At 41.3% G+C, this 20,059-nt stretch overlaps 3 protein-coding genes and 1 long non-coding RNA gene across 4 annotated transcripts; 3 read left to right on the top strand and 1 right to left on the bottom strand.

Moving 5' to 3' along the window:
- Positions 1 to 206: 206 nt before the first annotated feature.
- Positions 207 to 2,576, top strand: LOC122037815 (putative pentatricopeptide repeat-containing protein At3g11460, mitochondrial). The gene has a single exon (XM_042597264.1). It carries the CDS (start codon positions 231 to 233, stop codon positions 2,097 to 2,099), a length of 1,869 nt encoding a protein of 622 aa, XP_042453198.1. The 5' UTR covers positions 207 to 230; the 3' UTR covers positions 2,100 to 2,576.
- A 1,814-nt stretch (positions 2,577 to 4,390) lies between these two features.
- On the top strand, positions 4,391 to 9,719 carry LOC122037803 (cysteine desulfurase 1, chloroplastic-like). The gene is made up of 10 exons (XM_042597251.1): positions 4,391 to 4,717; positions 4,935 to 5,068; positions 5,797 to 5,956; positions 6,263 to 6,446; positions 7,810 to 7,955; positions 8,047 to 8,119; positions 8,194 to 8,257; positions 8,629 to 8,728; positions 9,058 to 9,216; positions 9,342 to 9,719. The coding sequence occupies exons 1-10, from the start codon at positions 4,451 to 4,453 to the stop codon at positions 9,510 to 9,512; spliced, it is 1,458 nt and encodes a 485-aa protein (XP_042453185.1). The 5' UTR covers positions 4,391 to 4,450; the 3' UTR covers positions 9,513 to 9,719.
- Positions 9,720 to 10,722: 1,003 nt separating this feature from the next.
- LOC122037804 lies at positions 10,723 to 11,387 on the bottom strand. Its single transcript, XR_006127750.1, has 2 exons — positions 11,248 to 11,387; positions 10,723 to 10,984 (listed from the first exon to the last, which is right to left on the bottom strand). It is a non-coding gene; the product is annotated as an uncharacterized LOC122037804 (long non-coding RNA).
- A 102-nt stretch (positions 11,388 to 11,489) lies between these two features.
- Positions 11,490 to 14,441, top strand: LOC122037802 (serine/threonine-protein kinase ULK2-like). Its single transcript, XM_042597250.1, has 3 exons — positions 11,490 to 11,893; positions 12,091 to 14,022; positions 14,102 to 14,441. Exons 2-3 carry the CDS (start codon positions 12,165 to 12,167, stop codon positions 14,257 to 14,259), a joined length of 2,016 nt encoding a protein of 671 aa, XP_042453184.1. The 5' UTR covers positions 11,490 to 11,893; positions 12,091 to 12,164; the 3' UTR covers positions 14,260 to 14,441.
- The last annotated feature ends 5,618 nt before the right edge of the window (positions 14,442 to 20,059 follow it).

Genomic DNA, 20,059 nt, shown 5'->3' with positions numbered 1-20,059 from the left:
TCATTTTTTTTACACCGTTGATTTAGGTGAATCCCATCTATTTAAAAATAGGATTCATCCAAATCAATGGTTCATGATCATTCTTTAGTCCGTAATTCACGGAACAAAGGATTTCTACTGAAATGAAATGGGAGTTAAGAAAAAATTTTCTGTTTACTTTGAGTGTTTACTTTGAGCGAATCAATTTGGGCCCATTTTTTATGCAAAATTGAACGGAAGGGCCATGAACCATGCAATCCGTCCCCGCCCACGCCAGCGGCGGCTGCGCCTGCATGTCCGCCGTCGGCCTCCGCCAACTCGCTGCTTCCGGACGCCACCACAAGGCCCTCGCCCTTCTCCGCCACACCCTTCTCTTCTACCCTCAGCCGCCCATCCCTATTGCCTCCCTCCTCCCCTCCGCCCTTCTCGCCGCCGCCGCCCTCTCCCTTCCCGCCGCTGCCTTCCACCTCCACGCCATCTCCCTCAAGTCCGGGCTCCTTCCCTCCGACGCCTACGTCCTCACCACCGTCGTCACCGCCTACTCTCGCCTCCGCCTCCTTCCCCTCGCCTGCCGCCTCCTCGACGAGCTCCCTGCCGCCGAAATCGCTACCTCCGCCTTCAACGCCCTCATTTGCGGCCACGCCCTCGCATCCTCCCCCTCCCCCGCCGCCCTTGCCACCTTCCGCCGCATGCGACTTGCGGGTGTCCCTTTCGACGATGTCACCTTCCTCGCGCTCCTACCCGCTGCTCCTCCGGCGTCAATTCCGCCGCTCCACGGCGTCGCCTTCAGGTCCTCTCTCGTCTTCGCTCCTTCCGTCTCGAACTGCCTGCTTTCATGCTTCTCCAGAATCGGCGCCGTCGATGTTGCTCGCCAACTGTTCGACGAAATGCCCGACCAACGAAAAGACCTTGTTTCCTGGAACGCCATGATCTCCTGCTATGCCCAGAATGGTCTCGCTCATCAAGTGTTAGCTTTCTACGACAAGATGAAGGAATCTACTTCAGTAGAACCAGACGCCATCACACTCATCGGTGTGCTTTCCTCCTGCGCTAACCTCGGTGCCCACTCCATTGGACGGAGAATAGAAAGTTTCATCAACCAGAAAGATTCATATGCTTCCAACACTCACATAAAGAATGCACTTATCAATCTGCATGCCAAGTGTGGAGATTTGGCTCGAGCACGGAAAGTGTTCGATGAAATGCATCTTAGAACCATAGTTTCATGGACAGCAATTATTGCTGGATATGGCATGCATGGACATGGCGATGAAGCACTGTTTCTGTTTGATAAAATGTTGGAGGAGGGAATCAAGCCTGATGAAGTCGTTATGGTTAGTGTGTTGTCTGTTTGTAGTCATGTAGGGATGACCGACAAAGGAATGGAGTACTTCGCTTCCATGAAGACAGTGCATGGTATAATGCCAAGTAGAGAGCACTATGCTTGCATGGTAGACCTTTTGGGTCGTGCTGGCCAGCTGAAGGAGGCTTGGGATTTGATCGTGTCAATGCCGATGGAGCCTGACAGTCCCATTTGGGGCGCATTGTTGGGTGCATGCAAGATTCATAAAAATGTGGAATTGGGAGAGCTTGCTTTTGAGAAAGTCAGTAAGCTTGATCCGACAAATGTTGGTTACTATGTGCTTCTGTCAAACATATACTCGGATGCTGGGAGGTTGGATGGCGTGGCGAGAATTCGGGCTATAATGAAACAAAATGGACTAAAGAAGGACCCTGGATGTAGTTATGTTGATTATAAGGGTAAGGTTCATTTGTTCATGGCCGACGACCATTCTCATCCACAGGCTAATAGGATTTACAAGATGATTCTTCAGTTGGAAGCTATGGTAAAAAATGATAACAGGGTGTATAGAAATAAGACAACGGAAAATTTGCCACTGACAGGTATTCATAGTGAAAAGTTGGCACTTACTTTCGGTCTCCTGAACACTGAATCCGGGGAAGAAATTGTTGTGATCAAGAACTTGAGGGTATGTGAGGACTGCCATCATTTCATGAAGACGGTCTCCCATATTGTTAATCGAAAATTCATTGTGAGGGATGCAAGTCGCTTCCATCATTTTGAAGGAGGGGCATGTTCTTGCAAAGATTATTGGTGAAGTTTGCCGGTAGCACTCCTATTGTAGAAATTCCGCATATGCTGCTTCAGCAACCGCATTAAGATATCTAAGATGCAGGTTTAGGAATCTTTCAATTGAATTATTGAACACACTGTGAATCACAAGCTGATGGAAGCATTTTTGGTTCTTTACAAATGAGGTTGATGCCATGCCACTAGCACTCAGTTTTATCTGAGGTAAGATATTTTGTCGATAAATGCTGCATAAGTTGTAGAAGTTATAATGCACCTTGAGTCTCTGATAGCTTAATCTGTTCGGAACTACATGACCGATTTACTTGATCTAGATAGCCAACATGTCTCAAAGTTCACAATTTGCTTATACAGTAATCTTTACTTCAGGGAAGAAGAATTAGTCGATAGGTAGCTATGTTGTTGTTGAATGAGAGTTATGTAATATTTTGTTCTATTTAATGCATAGCTTAGTGAAAGGCTTTGTAAAGCTATCAACAATTCATTTTTTAATAAAGTGTGAAATTTCACATTCATTGAAACACTGTGCTATTAGTGTTATTGTGGGTTCTAAATGTTTTATCCCAAACTCTCTTGTTAAAATAGGAGAAAATAGAAAAATGGCTAAAGGAGTTCATATGGTATGGAACATCCTCCTATTAGACGACGACAACAACAACAACCAAGTCTTTTCCCACTAGGTGGGGTCGGCTGTATGAATCCTTTTATGCCATTGAGCTCTATCTCCTATTATATCATCATCTATATTTAAATAAATTTTATCTTGTTTTATTGTTGTTAACCAAGTCTTTTTTGGTCCTCTTCTTCCTCGTTTTATATGCATGTTTATCATAGTTTCACATCGCCTAACTAGAGCATTTATTGGTCGTCTAAGTACATGTCCGTACCATCTTAAACGTGTCTCTCTGAATTTTTCCTCAATAGATGCAACTCCTACTTTCTCTCTAATGCTCTCATTTCTTATTTTGTCCATCCTCGTATGTCCACACATCCACCTTAACATCCTCCTATTAGACAATTAATATAATTACATAATAATAAATAGTTGGATTATAGACTCAAATCTATTTTATTACTGTAAGATGAATTAATTAAGGGTGGCAATTCAGTTCGGGTTGACGGGTTCGGATTGGCAGGTTGGCGGGTTGGAAAATGACAACCTGAACCCGACCTGATTATGAATTCGGGTCAAACTATTCAACCTAAACCTGATCTGTTTATTTTCACTTGACTCGAACCCGACCCGTTTAATCCGTTTGACCCGTTTAACCCGTTGACCCGTTTGACCCGGTTTACCCGTTTAACCCGTTTGACCCATTTGACCCGTTTAACCCGTTGATCCGTTTGATCCGTTTGACCCATTTGACCCGAACATGACCTGAATTCAATAAAGAAATTTTGTATATTAAATTAAAAATAACATTTATCTACGTAAATTGAAAATCCATATCATAAATGATAAATCATAGCAACATTGCTATCAATAGTACATCTCTATGTTTAGGATTTTTAATTTTTTTAAATTTGTAATTTTAGTTTAAATTTATAATTATAAACGGGTTCGCGGGTTATAATTGGGTCATTTCAGGTTGACCCGAACCCGACCTGTTTATTAATTGGGTCAATTGGGTCGACCCGATTTCGACCCGAACCCGAAACTATCCAACCCTAACCTGATTTTTTCGTGTTCGGTTCGGGTCATATTTTCGTATCGGGTCAAAAATTACCACCCCTAGAATTAATATTAGTTTATTTCCTGAAGATAATTGTAATGTCGAAGCAATTTTTCCTGAAAAGCCTAAAGATGAGGCTTTATTTTTAATTTTTTCCCCTACAAAATTTATATTTTGATTTTTTTTCCTAAATGCAAAATTTACAATTTACCCCCTCAAGCTTTGTTTTTCGTTCCCAAATGAAAACTAAAATGGAGCTTTACAAGAAGGGGCAAACTTTTAGGGCCGTAAGATCAAAAGTTTTCTTTGTTAAAAAGGTCCTCCTAATTATCAGAATTGTTAAAGGATACCCCTACTTTTAAATCACTTTTAAAATTATTATAGGTTTATTACTCGCAATTGCTAAATGGGTATTATAAAAAAATTTATAATGACTAAATTAATAAATACATTTTAATATAAAAGTATTTTATATATAATATTTTTAATTAAAATTAAAAAAAATTAACTAGCAAAGTCCACTTTTAATGCTCTTTATATGGTCATACTGTGAGCACTTGATCACCGTCCACGTGCCATATGTGATCGCCTATAAAAACCGGGCCTCATCGCCATCGCCATCGCCCGAGCCTTCACGGGACCCCAATACGTTTGTTGACCGACCCATCCTCAACGCAAGAAATCAATGGCGGCCTCGCTCTGCCACTTCCCTCCTGCCGTCTCCTCCTCCTCCTCTCTCTTCGTCGGATCCAAATCCCGATCCCTTCTCCTCGCCGTCTCCCCCTTCAAGCACTTTCCGTCGAAGTCCAGTATCTCCGCCTCCCTCCCGTGGACCAGGAGCTATGCCGTCTCCAACGATGCCGCCGCCTTCTCGGTCGCCTCCCCGTCCGATCTGAGGGAATCGCCTTCTCTGGGGGAAATCACTCGCCCAGACTTCCCCATCCTTCGCCAGGTAGATGATCGATGTCCAGTCCGTGCTCGAATCATGCCGTCGATTCCTTGTCGTGTTTTGATTAAAGACAAAAAAAATTCCTTGTACCATTTATTGCCTGCACTTATGTGGATTTTGTGTTGGATACCATTTGTTTCCGACTATTTTATTTCTGGTTTATCAAATTGGATGTTTACTGAGAGCTAAAGATTCTTTCTTTCCTATCTTACCCTTTTAGGTGGTTAATGGATTCAACCTGGTTTATTTTGACAATGCTGCGACATCTCAGAAGCCTTCATCTGTTATCAAGGCCTTGAGTGAATACTATGAATTGTATAATTCAAATGTTCACCGTGGCGTACACTATTTGAGGTGCTATGCCCTTCTCCATGCCAAATCAATCACAATTAAGGGACAACTTTACCTTTATGCTGATGGGAACTTATCTATTTGTATCTGCACCTTTCCCCGTCTTAGGATTATGAACTAGGTCTGATTAAGTAGTCTAGTCACTCAGTACTTAGGATTATGAACTTATCTCAAATTATTTTTATGGATTCAACAATTCTCTCGTGGTTAGTTAGATAATATTACTGTAGTAGAATAGAACAAAAACAAGTGTTGATGTAGTAGGTTTTCATATATGGATTCACCACAACCTAAATAGGTTTCCATATATGTTGCTTCTTTATTGAATGGTGAAAGAAGCAACATACATATAGTATCATTTGACCTAATTATGATAACCAAGGACTAAGACTGTTATTAATGATTGCTTAGAGGAATATCCATGTTGATGGACCTAAAAAAACCATTAGTAGCTGTACAGAATCTCACCCTATTTGGTAATTTTTTGTATTAAAAGATAACCATGATATTCTTATCTGGATGATGAGGAAAAGATACAGACAATTTTGTGCTAACGTACATATTTCTTGATACAATTTAATGATAACAAACTTACATATTCATCGAAACAATTCAATGACAACAAGTTAAAGTTCATGCTATTTAAACAAGTACTATGATTATCTGTCCTAAGTTTTTATGAGGTTTTTATTGATTTAATGTGTTTGCTTATATGTATGCTGCTGAATCAGTGCAAAGGCAACGGATGCCTATGAAGAAGCGAGAAACAAAGTTGCCAATTTTGTCAATGCAGCAGATCGAAGAGAGATCATATTCACTCGCAATGCTACAGAAGCTATCAATTTAGTAGCCTATTCATGGGGTGCATTAAACTTAAGGCCTGGGGATGAGGTTAGGTTCCTATCCATGCTCATGTTGTGTGAAGCTTAACTATTTATGGGTGCATTATTTCTTGCTGTGCAGCAACTTTTGATCAGTTGCAAACACATAACTGTTAGGCAGTTGTTTATTGCCGTTCATATTCGTATTTTACTGAAGATTCTACCAGAATCAGTTATATGTGGAAAAAATAAGTTTTTTCACCTGCTCACATTCTCAGCCTTAATATAATTTATTTTTTCTGCTTCTTTCTCCTGTTTAGCTGGTTTGTTGCTCCTCTTTTACCTTATGATCTTTCTGATTCTTGTTTCACTGTAGATAGTACTCACAATAGCTGAGCATCATAGTTCTATCGTTCCTTGGCAAATTGTCGCTAAAAAGACAGGCGCTGTTCTGAAGTATGTTGAATTGACAAAAGAAGTCCCTGACCTTGATCAATTCAAGGGACTCCTTTCAAAGAACACAAAGCTTGTAGTTGCACATCATGTCTCTAATGTACTAGGTAGGTCTTGCTCTAACCGTTTTTATTATTTTTTTACCCTCTTCCTGGTATTGTATTAGACTCTTTAAAGTTGTTTGTGTATAAGTACATGTATGACGCTAGTCTTTGCACCATTGGGAGTATACCTAATAAATTCTTATTAGATTAATCAAATGCAATTTTGCGAGGACAATAGATCTTAATAATACTTACTGTATGCTATTTTCAAACAATGCTGAGGAAAGTTTAGATTAAGTAAACTTGAAACTAGAATTGTGGTTACAAATATTAGAAGCTAGGAGTTTTAACCTAAGTTGGCTAAGACAACTTAGGTATCCCTGTAAGGATTTTGGATTATTCAAAAAAAGGTGGATCCGCCACCTCAACAACCCCTTAGAGCTGGCCCCAGGGTATGGAGGGAGATAAATTCAGATACACAGGCGGGAGATGCATGGTCGGGTGAATTGATTTTGGATTATTCATAGATGAGGATAGATTGATAAAACTATTATTAATAAGTACTTGGATAAGACTGGATGGCTAAAATGGTGAAGTGCTTTTGGAGGATTGTGTGACTGTCTATGCTCCTCAAGCTAAAAGGATTGTTCTATAAGAATGTGATACTACTAGCAATGTTTTATCAGTCTTGATGTTGGATTGTTGAGAATCAATATCTCTACAAGTTAGTGACAATGATGCAAACATTGAGATAGATCCATGTGTGTGTTTATTAGGAAAGACAAAAAGAAAAATGTAGCTTAAGATATTATGGACATCTTAGAAGTCAGTCGAGTAAAGTTCCTATTGAGATGTAGAGGAAGAACATAAAAACTTTACATAACATGGAAAACTGATTTAACAATCTTAGGTATTATTTGTAACATAATCTTAGTGCACAATGGGCTAGGGTCCATATAATTAACTCAAGTAGTTGGGTTTACTTAGTTAATTCGATCCTATCTATTCAGACAGTAGTGGGACCCACCACTCAAATGTGAGAGGTAAGGGCACTGCCTGTACAGGTAGGTTGAAAGTTTCCGGTTTACTAGCTGCTGCTTGTAACTTGTAAATTTCACTCCTGAAAATAATTTAAAATTTTCTAACTGTGTAATTTTGCTTCATGGCATCAGATATGTTTTTGTTTCCTTGATGTCAGGAATGAACACAGACAAACAAATAGTATTTATTTCCTCAATTTTTAAGACTGCACACAAGAAATTAAGAACCTAAGTGAAAAGAAGAATATATCAGTATACCTACATGCTCTGCTGCCAAACTAAGCGATTCTTATATCTACAATGTTAGCTGTTCATTTGAGCCTTAATTCTGTGTGTTTCATATCATAATGTGATATGAGCGAACTTGACTCCAATTACGTTTTCAGGTTCTGTTCTTCCAATTGATGAGATCGTAGACTGGTCACATAAGGTTGGTGCGAAAGTTCTCGTGGATGCTTGTCAGAGTGTTCCTCACATGGTAGTAGATGTACAGAAACTTAATGTTGATTTTCTGGTTGCCTCATCACATAAGGTGTGATTTTTGTTATTATTTGCTATTTTTTTTGGTATAGTTTATCTCCTGAAAGCACTATATTAGGTCTTAAGTATTAATTATCTTCCAGATGTGTGGGCCTACAGGCGCTGGTTTCTTGTATGGTAAAATTAATCTCTTGTCGTCAATGCCTCCATTTTTAGGTGAAGTGTAATGTTTGCACTGCTATATTGCATCTTCGGATTCTACTTTCTTGGCTAACACACTTTTCGGGCAGGTGGTGGTGAAATGATAACTGACGTGTTTCAAGATTATTCAACCTATGCCGAGCCACCTTCCAGGTCAGGATTAGTTTCCTCTTCTTTTAGACGAGATATTATCGATAAATTGATCAGGAGAAGTTGCTTCATCAATTGATGCAGATTGGTTTTCATCCAAGTCCTAAATAGTCAATTTTAAGATTGTGAATTTTTTGGGGAATAGTATTTACAAATTATTCTTTTTAATTAAATCAATTTGTCATTAAGGATGGATAGAAGGCTTATCTTAATTATATTCAATAATATAATTAAGGTGCTTTATCTTACGTTTCGAAAGCGTATTTAATATACTTAAATGATGTTTGGATGCGTTGTTTCGAAATCGTATTTAATATACTTAAATGATGTTTGGATGCCTTGTTTGCTGATATAATTGAGCTTTGCTTAGGCAGATTTGAAGCTGGAACTCCAGCTATTGCAGAAGCTATTGGTTTGGGGGCAGCAATTGATTATTTGTCGAGCATTGGAATGGAAAAGATCCATAATTATGAGGTTCATTTTTAACTTGCTAATTCTTTTCATCTTGGCGTACCATAGAAAGTGCAGAACCTTCTTAGTTTTTACATAGCAAAATGATTTATCGATTGTTCATGTTGTGGATTGCTTTCTTTTTAACTAGAGATGCATATGCCAATTAGTAGCATGTTATGTATCTACTTAAGTTAAGATTCAAGATTTATGGTGTCTGAGGTAGTTACACTTGGACTACCATTTAATTTGACCGCCAAGGTCTGTCCAGAAGATGTTCTATAGTGCTTGTCTATAGAGAATTTTCTCGAACACTCGTTGTTAATGCCACCTCTTTAACTCATCCTTTGCAGAAAAAACTGTCAGAATATCTATACTATCAACTTAGTAGTGTACCCAACATTCACATCTATGGTCCTGCTCCTTCAGATACAGTTCATCGAGCTGCTCTTTGTGCATTTAATGTTGATAACATCCATCCAACGGATATCGCGACATTCCTTGATGAACAGGTAAACAAACAACTTGGATCTGCAAAGTAAAGGTGGATACATGTTTGAGACTAAGTTTAATTGGTAAAAAAAAGACACGTATTATTATTGTATACACTAACAAACACACATTATTTATCTTTCAGCATGGAGTGGCTGTTCGTTCAGGACACCATTGTGCCCAGCCTCTACACCGAGCCTTAGGTGTCAATGCGAGTGCGCGGGCTAGTCTATACTTTTATAACACAAAAGAAGAAGTGGACACCTTCATTCAAGCACTTAAAGATACTATCGAGTTTTTCACCACTGCTGCGTAAGTTACCCTTAGATGCATCAAGCTCCTATGTACTTGTAAATGCTAGCTTTAGCTCTATGTATACTATGTTTGTGTTAAAACTAGAGGAAGTAGATTACCTTTAGATGCAATTTTTATTTCCTTTAAAATAAAGTTGCAAATGCATTTGTACTCTTTTACATGAAACAATAATCCTTTTCTATTCATGACATAGGAAACTCAGGCCAAATTTGTGCCTTTTTTTTTTTGTATGAAAGCAGGTAGGAGTTGACCTGATAAGTTTGGTTTGTTGAAGATCTAGATATGGTTAGTCGATTGAGATAAAATTATGTACACACTTAGAATTAGGCATTGCCCAAGTCATGAATAGAAGACAAAGGGACTTTCTATTCTATGGCCAAAGTATGAAATAACTAAATTCAACAGGCTTGTTTCTAACTTATTTCAAGTCGTGCCTAACTTGGTCGGGTGGTCGGGCGATGTTGTTCGACACAACACTAGTCATTTTCACATCAACTATCTAAATTATCATTACTTTTAAGGGACAATAAGAGGATTAGGGTTTAGATTCCAAATGGAATGAATATTTTGAATGAAGACTTCCAAGTGTGCATGAATGGTGTTTCAAATTTACTTAGTAGGTGAAGCACCAAGTAGGTCATCTACCCCTAGGATTAGTTGGGGAATGTCCGGACACTTGATTAAAAAACAAAAGTAAAAAATAATTCAAAAGAGCAATAAGAGGATCAAAATTTGAATCTCAAATGAGACAAATTCTATAGGTTGATTTTTGAATGTGCATAAATTGTGCTCTGAATTTATTCAATAGGCGAACTAAGAAATAGTCCGGATTAGTCGGACTAAGTTTGAACACTTGAATTATCAAGATGAAAAAAAATAAAAAAAACAGACTTTGGAAGACTTTTACCCATGACAAGAAGATCAAGCCACAAACCACAAGGGAAAATGACACAAGTCTATGAGACACTCTAAATTAAAAGTGCAACCCTCCCCCCTCTCACAAGGGATATGAACTTAGAAGAGTTTGTAAGGGGAGGAGGCAACCAAGGGTGGATTCAAGTAGGTAAGCACTAGTGTCACAAAAAAAAAGGATTAATCAGGTTGGATTACGTTGAGTCTGGGATGATCGGTCCTATTTCACGAAAATTTCTATCGACCACCAGGATAAATCGGAAAGCGCTCGCAGCGAACAATCCAGAAGTCCAACATCCTTTAGTTGCGTGTCTTATTTGGAGTAAAAATTCTTACAAATTCATCATAATTAGGATTTGAACCACGAATATCTAGATGACAATTTGAATGCTATGTTGTTGCACCATAACCCCGGGGCAGCACCAGTGCCGCTAGCGTCAATCGATGTCCCTGGACAATGCCCACAGCAGCATGATCGTCCCTTCAAAGGATCAGCTAATGCCACTCAAACAATTGATCAAGATCATGTTGTCCCTCAAATAATTACCTCCTTGATCAACACTTGCAAAATGAAAAAGATAAATCAAGCGTGGAAATCTAGGTAATACCGAAGCCCAAAGATAAAATTTCTAGAAAAAAAAGCAGCAGAAAATTGAAGGGGAAAAGCACGATGGAGTTGTGCCTAATCTAGATCTCAGCGTCAAAACCTGAAGTAGGAAGAACAACTGAACAACGCGCAAGATCAGAATCAGAAAGAGCAGATCGTTGGGGTTCCGCAACCATCGACCTTGAAGCAAATGCAAGGGCAAGAAAAAACAACTCACAGTCGCTGGCGGGGGTGGGGGCGGCCGCCGAGAGGAACGAAGCCATCTCCTCCGGAATCTCCCTCCGGCCTCTTCTCCCTCGTTCCTCTCCGACGCGGCCAGTGCGGGTCGGTTTCATTATTTATAGCGGTTATGACATCGCAATAACGGACCGTGACGGCGAAGAAAACGGCACGCCATCGCAGGCGCTTCCGCCTCTCCGCGCTCCGCGGGCCGCTCCCCGCTCGGACCGCCGGCCCGAGCCGACTGAGCCGCTCTATCGATAACCAAACTGCCAACGGAGAATCAACGAGAACACCAAAAACCAACTCCGCCTCAACTATTTTCGATCATTTCTTGCCATTAAAATTTCATGAAAAAAAAAAACCAGTAAATTTTTTCCCCCAAAGTTTTGATCTTTTTTAGGCGGTGCATAGTTGTCGACGGCGTGCTGATGTTTATTTTTAGAGCCTCGGAACTCGATTTTTCTATCAATATTTCGATCGAGAAATCGAAGATAATTTAGCTGGAAAAATGCGTATAAACCGATCCCAAATTATACACTCCACCAGATTCTATTCTTCGTCTCCATCTCCATTTTTAGCCCTCTGTCAATCAATGCCTCTGATGGATTCTTGATTTCGAATCGCAGGCTTCGGGCGTTACAGTACGTTCCTCGCCTCAGATTCAATCTGTTTTTTTTTTCTTTGAATCGAAATGCCATTACAGTTGTTTTTGTGAATTCTCGAAGGAGATTTTACGGTGGGAAGGGGGAAGAACATGATTCCTCCCATTCCCCCACCCCCTTTTTTTTAGGTTTTATTTTTGATCTTCTCTCGTCTCGTACCTCTCTCCTTGAAACAGTGAAAGACAAGTAGCAATTTGTCGGAGGCGGAAGAAATCGATCTTCCATCTCCACCCCGCCACTCGATTCGCCGATGGAGCAGTTCCGGCTGGCCGGAGAAGCTCTGGGCAGCATCAAGGCGTTGATGGTGTTCCAGGACGAGACCAGCGTCAACCAACGCCAGTGCATCCTTCTCGTCGACGCCTTCGACCTCGCCTTCCGGAGCGTGGCGCAGGAGATGCGGATCCGCCTGAGGTTCGACGAGAAGCTCACCAAGTGGAAGGCCCTCGAGCACCCTCTCCGCGAGCTCCACCGGATATTCCGGGAGGGGGAGCAGTACGTCCGGCAATGCCTGGAGCCGAGAGATTGGTGGGGGAAGGCCATGGCCCTAAACCAGAACACCGAATGCATAGACGTCCACCTCCACGACCTCCTCTGGTGCCTCTTCGTGGTCATCGAAGCCATCGAGAACGTCGGCGAGATCACCGGCACCGACCATGAAGACCTCAACAAGAAGAAGCTGGTGCTCTCCAAAAAGTACGAAAGGGAATGGATGGACCCGAAACTCTTCCAGCTCAAGTTCGGGAAGCTCTACTTGGCTTCTCAAGATCTATGCGGTAGAATCGATGCAGCATGGAAGGAAGATCGATGGATGCTATCAGAAACCATAGCCGAGAAGAGAAGGCCAGGGTCGTCCAAGCCCTTGTCGAAGCACGAAAGCCGGCTCGCCGACGTCCTCGTCTCGCCGAAAGGGAAGATCTTTCCTTGCTCGGTGCTCACCGGATCTAGCGACTACCAATTGAGGAGGAAGTTTGGCCCTGCAAACAGCTACAAGGAAGTGCAGTGGCTGGGGGAGAGCTTTGCAGTGAAGCATGTCATCCGGGAGATTGAGCCGTTGATGCCCGAGATTGCTCTCCTGTCGTCGATCTCGCACCCGAATGTGGTGCACTACTTGTACTGCTTCGCCGACGAGGAGAAGAAGGAGTGCTTCGTGGTGATGGAGCTGATGAGCAAGGATCTCTCGACCTACACGAAAGAAGTTAGCTCCGCGCGACGGAAGCCCCCCTTCGCCTTGTTGGTGGCAGTCGATACGATGATTCAGATTGCGAGAGGAATGGAGTATCTTCACTCGAAGAACATCTACCATGGCGAGTTGAACCCCTCGAACATATTGGTCAGGCCGAGGATTGCTTCGCCGGATGGAAATTTGCATGTCAAGGTTTCTGGTTTCGGGTTGGCGCCTATAAAGAATTTCAAATCTTCATCCAATCAAGTGAGCGCGGTGAACCCATGCACTTGGTATGCCCCGGAAGTTCTGTTAGAGATGGAGAGGTCCGGCGGCGATGGCATTGGCATCTCCAAGTGCACCGACAAGGCCGATGTGTACAGCTTCGCGATGATTAGCTTCGAGCTATTGACGGGGAAAGTTCCCTTCGAAGACAATCGTCTACAAGGAGACAAGACGAGCAAGAACATAAGAGTTGGGGAGAGACCCCTGTTTCCTTTTCCACTCCCCAAGTACCTGACCGACCTAACAAGGAGGTGTTGGCACACCGATCCGTCTCAACGACCGAGCTTCTCTTCTATTTGTAGGATTCTCCGGTACACGAAACGGTTCTTGATCATGAACCCGGACCACAGCCAGCCGAACGCACCGGTGCCTCCCGTGGACTACTACGACATTGAGATGAGTCTGTCACGGAGATTTGCGAATTCGGGGGTCTCCGAAATCCCCTTTCAGATGTATGCCTACCGGGTTATCGAAAGGGAGAAACTCACCTCCCATTTTCGGGAGAGGAACTCAGATTCAGGGAGTGAAGGAACTGCCTCACTGTGCAGTGATGAGAGCGCCGGTTCTGCTCCTTTGGACTCGGTTAAATCCGCACCCTTCGCTTGTGAAACTAACAGGACTCCAACAAGGAGAACCAATGGCATGTTCAATAAGCTACAAGGTAAACCGACTGGTCGAGTGTGTTTGTTCTTTTAAAACTCTTCCTTCCTTGCATGCTCAACATTGTGCTATCCCTGCAGGCCAGCAGCAACAGAGAGCGAGGTCCTTGATGCAGTCGCAACTCGCATCGCCGCGGCAGAGTCTGAGGACGAACTCTGAGAAAGTGCAGAAAACTCTGATGAGCTCGAGGAGGAGGATGGCCGGGCATGCTTATGTTTCTGATTCAGAGCTGACATGAAGCCACAGCCATCCGACTGATTTTCATTGAGGCAAAGGAGGGAGGGGTGTGCTTTTGAATTGTAAAATGAGGTGAGAACTTTAAAGTGCCCACACACTTGGAGTGGTTTATTTCTTAAGAAATGTCTGTGTTGCACTTTCGATCGTAGTAAAAGATTGATTCCTTCCTAGTCCGTTTTAGATTATCTGAATTGGGATAAATTATAAAGTTGATTTACAGTAGTTAGAAGATAGGAAAAACAAATTTCTTTAAGGATATGCGTCTATCGAAAATTAATTTCTATTTTATTATAATAAATGTGTTATCCTCTAGTCAACTGAATATCTTGTAAAGATTTATTTTGCACTTTCGAGCACAATATTTTTGAGTAAATTGTATGATTTTCGAGTAACTAAGAAATTTATATTCAATTTTGAAATTCTAGAGCGATGAGCGAGAATGTAGGTAATTATAGTTGTTCTATGTTGGGACCGAAAGTGAGCTAGAGGGGGGGGGGGGGGGGGGGAATAGCTCTTCACGATCTTCGTGTGCTTGGCGTTGCTTGTTTCTTCAAAGATGTGCAGCGGAAATATACAAGAAACAAACTCACACAACGCTAACAAGGATGGTTTACTTGGTGTCCACCTCACAAGAAGTGACTAGTCCAAGGATCCACGCACACACACACACCTCCACTAATAAACACTCCTTTTCGGTAACTACCGAAGGCGAAGAAGCCCTACAAGTTCACACTACAAGAAGAAAGGGAAAGGATACACAAATACAAGCAAAAGCTTACAATGAGTATAGAAACCCTAACCCTAGCTTTCTTCTTTAGCTGTAGATCCGCCTCTTGACTTGGAAACCTCCAAGAACCTTCAAGAACTGGCGATCTGATCTTTGTGGAGAAGCTGTGGAAGCGCTGAAGTGATCTGAGATGAATCGGTGAAGTTGTGCCGCAGCCATCGCACGCCTGCAGCTCAAATACGACGCAACGGTCGGATCCCGATCGATTCGACAACTCCCAATCGATCGGGGAGGCTTTGGATCGATCCACGGATCGATCCAGAGCGCCTCTGTGCTCTGGGAAAACGTCTGGATCGATCCACGGATCGATCCAGCGCTTATCGCGCGAACCAGCAGCGTCCCAATCGATCGGCTGATCGATTGGGACCTCTGGATCGATCCACTGATCGATCCAGAGGCTCTCTGTTCGCTGGGAGAGGCCTGGATAGATCCACTGATCGATCCAGAGGCTTTCTGTTAGCTGGGAGAGGCCTGGATCGATCCACTGATCGATTCAGAGGCTTTCTGTTCGCTGGGAAAAGCCTGGATCGATCCACTGATCGATCCAGCTCTTGGTTTTTGCCCAAAACCAAGTCCCAAGCCTCTCAAACCAACATTCGGTCAACCTTGACCTGTTGGTACATCAAGCCTAGCATCTGGTCACTCCCTTGACCTGCCAGGACTCCTCACCAAGTGTCCGGTCAATCCCTTTGACCCACTTGGACTTTTCTCTTCGTGCCAAGTATCCGGTCACTCCCTTGACCTACTTGGACTTCCACCAGATGTCTGGTCAACTTTGACCGATCTGGATTTCCTCATGCCAAGTATCCAGTCAATCCTTTGACCTACTTGGACTTCCCAACACCAGATGTCCGATCATCCTTGATCCATCTGGATTTTCCCTTACTTGGCTTCACTCACTAGGACTTTCACCTAGCTTCACTCACTAGGATTTTCCATCTGCCTAGCTTCACTCACTAGGACTTTCACCTGACTTCACTCACCAGGATTTTCTTCTGCCTAGCCTTCCAGTTAGGACTTCCCAGTCAGGTATCCGGTCACTTTTGACCTACTTGACTCTTCTTCAATCAAACTGATCAATGCCTGATCAGAATCTCTCTACATGAACAACTGCACCTGCATTGTCCATGTTTCTACATGTATTGTCAAACATCGAAACTATGACCAAGACTCAAGCTTGGCCAACTTAGTCAATCTTGACCTAAGGACTATTGCACCAACAATCTCCCCCTTTTTGATGTTTGACAATACCTTTAAGTTAGGACCACTTTGAGTTAAGCTAATCTCATAGCCTTACCTCTCTTCATGCCAAAGTATGAATGTTGGTTCCCTTCATTCTCCCCCTATGATCTCCCCCATAGGTAATGAAGGCCTAACTTAGACCACACATTCTCCCCCTATTGGCACACATCAAACAAATACTATCTCTCCCCCTGAAGAGATACTCATCATTTGTTACAACTTCATAATGAAGGTCCCATACCCTTCATTTTCCACTCTTTCAACCACTTGAAATAATGAGGATATCCACTACCCATTAATTTCAATGCCCAACCTTGAGCATTTTCTCTAAAAGAAGGTTAACCACCTCCCAAGGTGTATGAAAATAATTTTCATGTCCTTAAAGAGTAACTCCCCCTAAAGACATGGTCGTACATTCTGTCATTGCACCAACAATGACTTGGAATCTCTAAACCTTTAGAAAATCCAAATTTAGAAGTTTTGAGGTTCAAAAGTTCAAAATTTGAATCAACCTCAATGTAAACTTCTACTTAGTCTCCCCTTAACCAATCCATCCTTGTTTTCAACATGAAAACACCCTTTTTATGAATACAAATATATTTTTAGGGGTTTGGAATGATTACCTCGACTAAACCTAGTTTGGAATGCTGAAATCAGGCTTTCCCAGCCAAAATCAGCTTCCTCAATCGATTGGAGTTGGGTCCCAATCGATTGAACTGCTTTGAATCGATCCACTGATCGATTCAACTAGTCTGGATCGGTCGACTGATCGATCCAGCAGTCTTCTGCTCGCGAGGATGGCCTTCTCAATCAATTGGCTGATCGATTGAGGCACTCCAATCGATCCACTGATCGATTGGAAACCTGAAATTGCTGAAATTCAATTTCAGCCAATTTCAGAAACTCCTAGAAAATTCTACAAAAATCCAAAAATCATGAAATTTCGTGTAGAAATTATTTAGGGCATACTTTATCATGGAAAAATAGTTTTCTATGAAAATACATCATATTTTCAAAGACTGACACAAGTTTGAAACTTTGCTAAAACTTTAGCGTTTTCTTCAAGTTTGTGTCTAACTATTCAATGGTGATTACTATTCAAAAGATAGCCTCACCAAGATTTTGCAAATGCATTTAAAATAATTTTCAAAATCAATATCCCATCACATTCCTTGGGCTTAATGCACATGACTTGTACATTAGCTTTCCCAATGATGGGAAAACACATAACTATGTGTTTTGATGAACCTAAAGCTCAAAAGAATGCACTAAATCAACATCTTGAGTTTTGTTCATCTTCCTAACATCTCACTTGTATCTAATGTGCACTAAAACACATACAAGTCACCTTATGGTCCTTGTGAGATGTGAGATTTTGGTTTTGCCCTATTCTAGGGATTATGCATATCTATCTAGGCATTTTAGAGATATTAGACATCCACCTAGGATGTCACTTGTTAATAAGTGTTGTTAAATGTCATTTGTCCTTAATTACAAGGACTTTAAACTTAATGCATGATTTTGTTATGGCATACATCAAAAGGAAATAATTTTCAAAAGGAAATATCCTATAACTACATGATGTATGAATGTCATGACATGATATTTTTGGATTTTTCATAATAAAACATGAATCCAAAAATAGACATGATGTTATGGCATATGATGGGCAAATAATCATGGCAAGGTTTAGCATAAATAAAATATACCTAGATTACCTATCTAAGTATCCTTAACCACTTAGCTAAATCAAAATATACAACTTGTTTTAACTTAAAATGTTAAACCTAGATTGCCCTAAATGCTTCAAAGAAATGCCAAAACCTAAATTGACATTTATATTTCTCTTGATTTATTTATGCCACTTAAAAAATTAAGCATATCCTCAACTGTTGGCATATTCCATTTTTCCTCAAGAGTAATCACATAAATCAAAGCCCGGATTGCCTTAAATTTCTAAGAGAATACCAAAATCCCAACTTAGTATTTCTCTAGATTTTCCCAATTTATGTCATTTTAAGATAAAATCAATTTTCCATCATTAGGCACATTTTACTCTTTCAAGGAGTAAATAATAATTCCATTTCATTTTCAAAGGTTAACAAAAACCTTGAAAATGCTCCTTGAGTGTCAATTTTCTCAAAGTTGGGTTAACTACCCTTCTAATCGGAGTTGACACTCTCTAACCCATCTATGGGGTAGAGAAGATGCTCCTAGGAACCCAAGACCTATTGGTGTTCCTTGGATGCTCTAGGTACTCACTAGGGATAACTTCCCTAGATACCTTCCTAGTGACCTTGTTGGTCTTCTTAGAAGCCTTGGTCACATTTTCTAGGTCAACTCTAGGGATTGCTTCCCTTGTGACTTTCTTTGTGACTTTCTTGGACTTCTTAGAAGTCTTAGTCACATTTGTTGCAAAAATACTCTTAGGGATGACCTCCCTAGTATTTTTGGCTTGCCCACTAAACCTAGGGTTTGTTCCATAACTATATGGAACTCTATGATAAGTAGATACATCCTTTTTGGTTTTAGGTTTGTATCCCAAACCTCTATGACCCTTGGATGACCCTTGTTGTCATAAACCTAGATTTTGACTCTTGGACCCTTGTGTCATATTTGTGATTTTTCTAAGAGTCATCTCTAATTTGTCAAGTCTTGACCTCAAGACTTGATTTTCCTTCCATAATTCTTCAACCTTAGGTTTTTCACTAAAACCTTGATTTTTCTTATTCTTATGCAAATACCTAGAATCCTTAGGGTTCTTGCCTAAATTCCTATCTGCCTTTCTAGGCCTAGGTTGAGAGGTTTTAGCATGATAAGCTACATGATTTTCTTTAATTTTATCATGCCTCCTATTTTCATGGTAAATAGTATTAAAATGATATAAGTTAGTACTAGCATGCTCTTTACCATAATTTAAAGGGGTAGGTTCAATAAAAGATACCTTCTTTTTTACCTTGGAGGCTCCCCCTTGAGTTGAGCTTCCTCCAAGAACCTTGACCACCTTCTTCTTCCCCTTAGGACATTGACTTTGGTAATGCCCCTTTTGATTGCAAGAGAAACACACAATGTGCTCCTTGGTCTTCTTTGTATTGGGGATGGTCTCCTTGGGCTTCTCCTTGCCCTTTTGTGCCACTTGACCCTTCATCTTGGCCAAATTAGGGCATTTACTTTTGTAATGCCCTTTTTCCCTACATTCAAAGCATATAATATGATTTTTATTAGTAATTGAAATTGTTATACCTTTGCTTGTAGGGGTGACATCTTCTCCTTTTGATCCAGAGGTAGAGGCTTCCTCTTGATCCGAAGATGATACTCCTCCAATAGATTTGACTTGATTCGTCGAGGTGGAAGCTTCTTCATCCTCTTCTTCTCTTGACCCGGATGTGGAGGATTCTTCTTGCTCTTGATCCGGTGTCAATGAAGATTGCTCCCCCTCAATCCTAGAGGTGGAGGCTTCACCTTCATCTTCATCCTCTTGTACATGAAACAAGGAATATACTCCTTCCTTGCTCTTTTGATTGCTCTCCTTTGAGGATGAAGCTTCTTCTTGGACTTCTTCTTCGGAAGTTGAGCATCTCTCAACTTCGGAGTCCTCTTCCTCTTCCTTCAATGAGTCGCCCTCTTTGGATTCCTCTTGATTTGGTATAGTGGAGGTGATCTCATGAATTGATGCCAACTTGCTCCAAAGCTCCTTGACATCCTTGAATTCTCCAACTTGAGCCAAAATGTGGCTAGGCAATAAGTTGACCAAAAGCTTGGTCACTTTATC

The sequence above is a fragment of the Zingiber officinale genome, unplaced genomic scaffold (assembly GCF_018446385.1).
Source record: "Zingiber officinale cultivar Zhangliang unplaced genomic scaffold, Zo_v1.1 ctg83, whole genome shotgun sequence".
In the NCBI taxonomy this organism is placed as follows: domain Eukaryota; kingdom Viridiplantae; phylum Streptophyta; class Magnoliopsida; order Zingiberales; family Zingiberaceae; genus Zingiber; species Zingiber officinale.
Note: the sequence above shows the minus strand (reverse complement) of the source record. Positions and strands in the feature narration are given on the sequence as shown.

What these genes read in the sequence shown, in the direction of transcription:
- LOC122037802 (XM_042597250.1), top strand. Translation starts at nt 12,165, where the DNA reads ATGGAGCAGTTCCGGCTGGCCGGAGAAGCTCTGGGCAGCATCAAGGCG. An exon ending in CATGTTCAATAAGCTACAAG is followed by an intron (nt 14,023 to 14,101) that starts GTAAACCGACTG and finishes CTATCCCTGCAG; the next exon opens with GCCAGCAGCAACAGAGAGCG.
- LOC122037815 (XM_042597264.1), top strand. Translation starts at nt 231, where the DNA reads ATGCAATCCGTCCCCGCCCACGCCAGCGGCGGCTGCGCCTGCATGTCC.
- LOC122037803 (XM_042597251.1), top strand. Translation starts at nt 4,451, where the DNA reads ATGGCGGCCTCGCTCTGCCACTTCCCTCCTGCCGTCTCCTCCTCCTCC. An exon ending in ACTTCCCCATCCTTCGCCAG is followed by an intron (nt 4,718 to 4,934) that starts GTAGATGATCGA and finishes TTACCCTTTTAG; the next exon opens with GTGGTTAATGGATTCAACCT. An exon ending in TCATGTCTCTAATGTACTAG is followed by an intron (nt 6,447 to 7,809) that starts GTAGGTCTTGCT and finishes TTACGTTTTCAG; the next exon opens with GTTCTGTTCTTCCAATTGAT.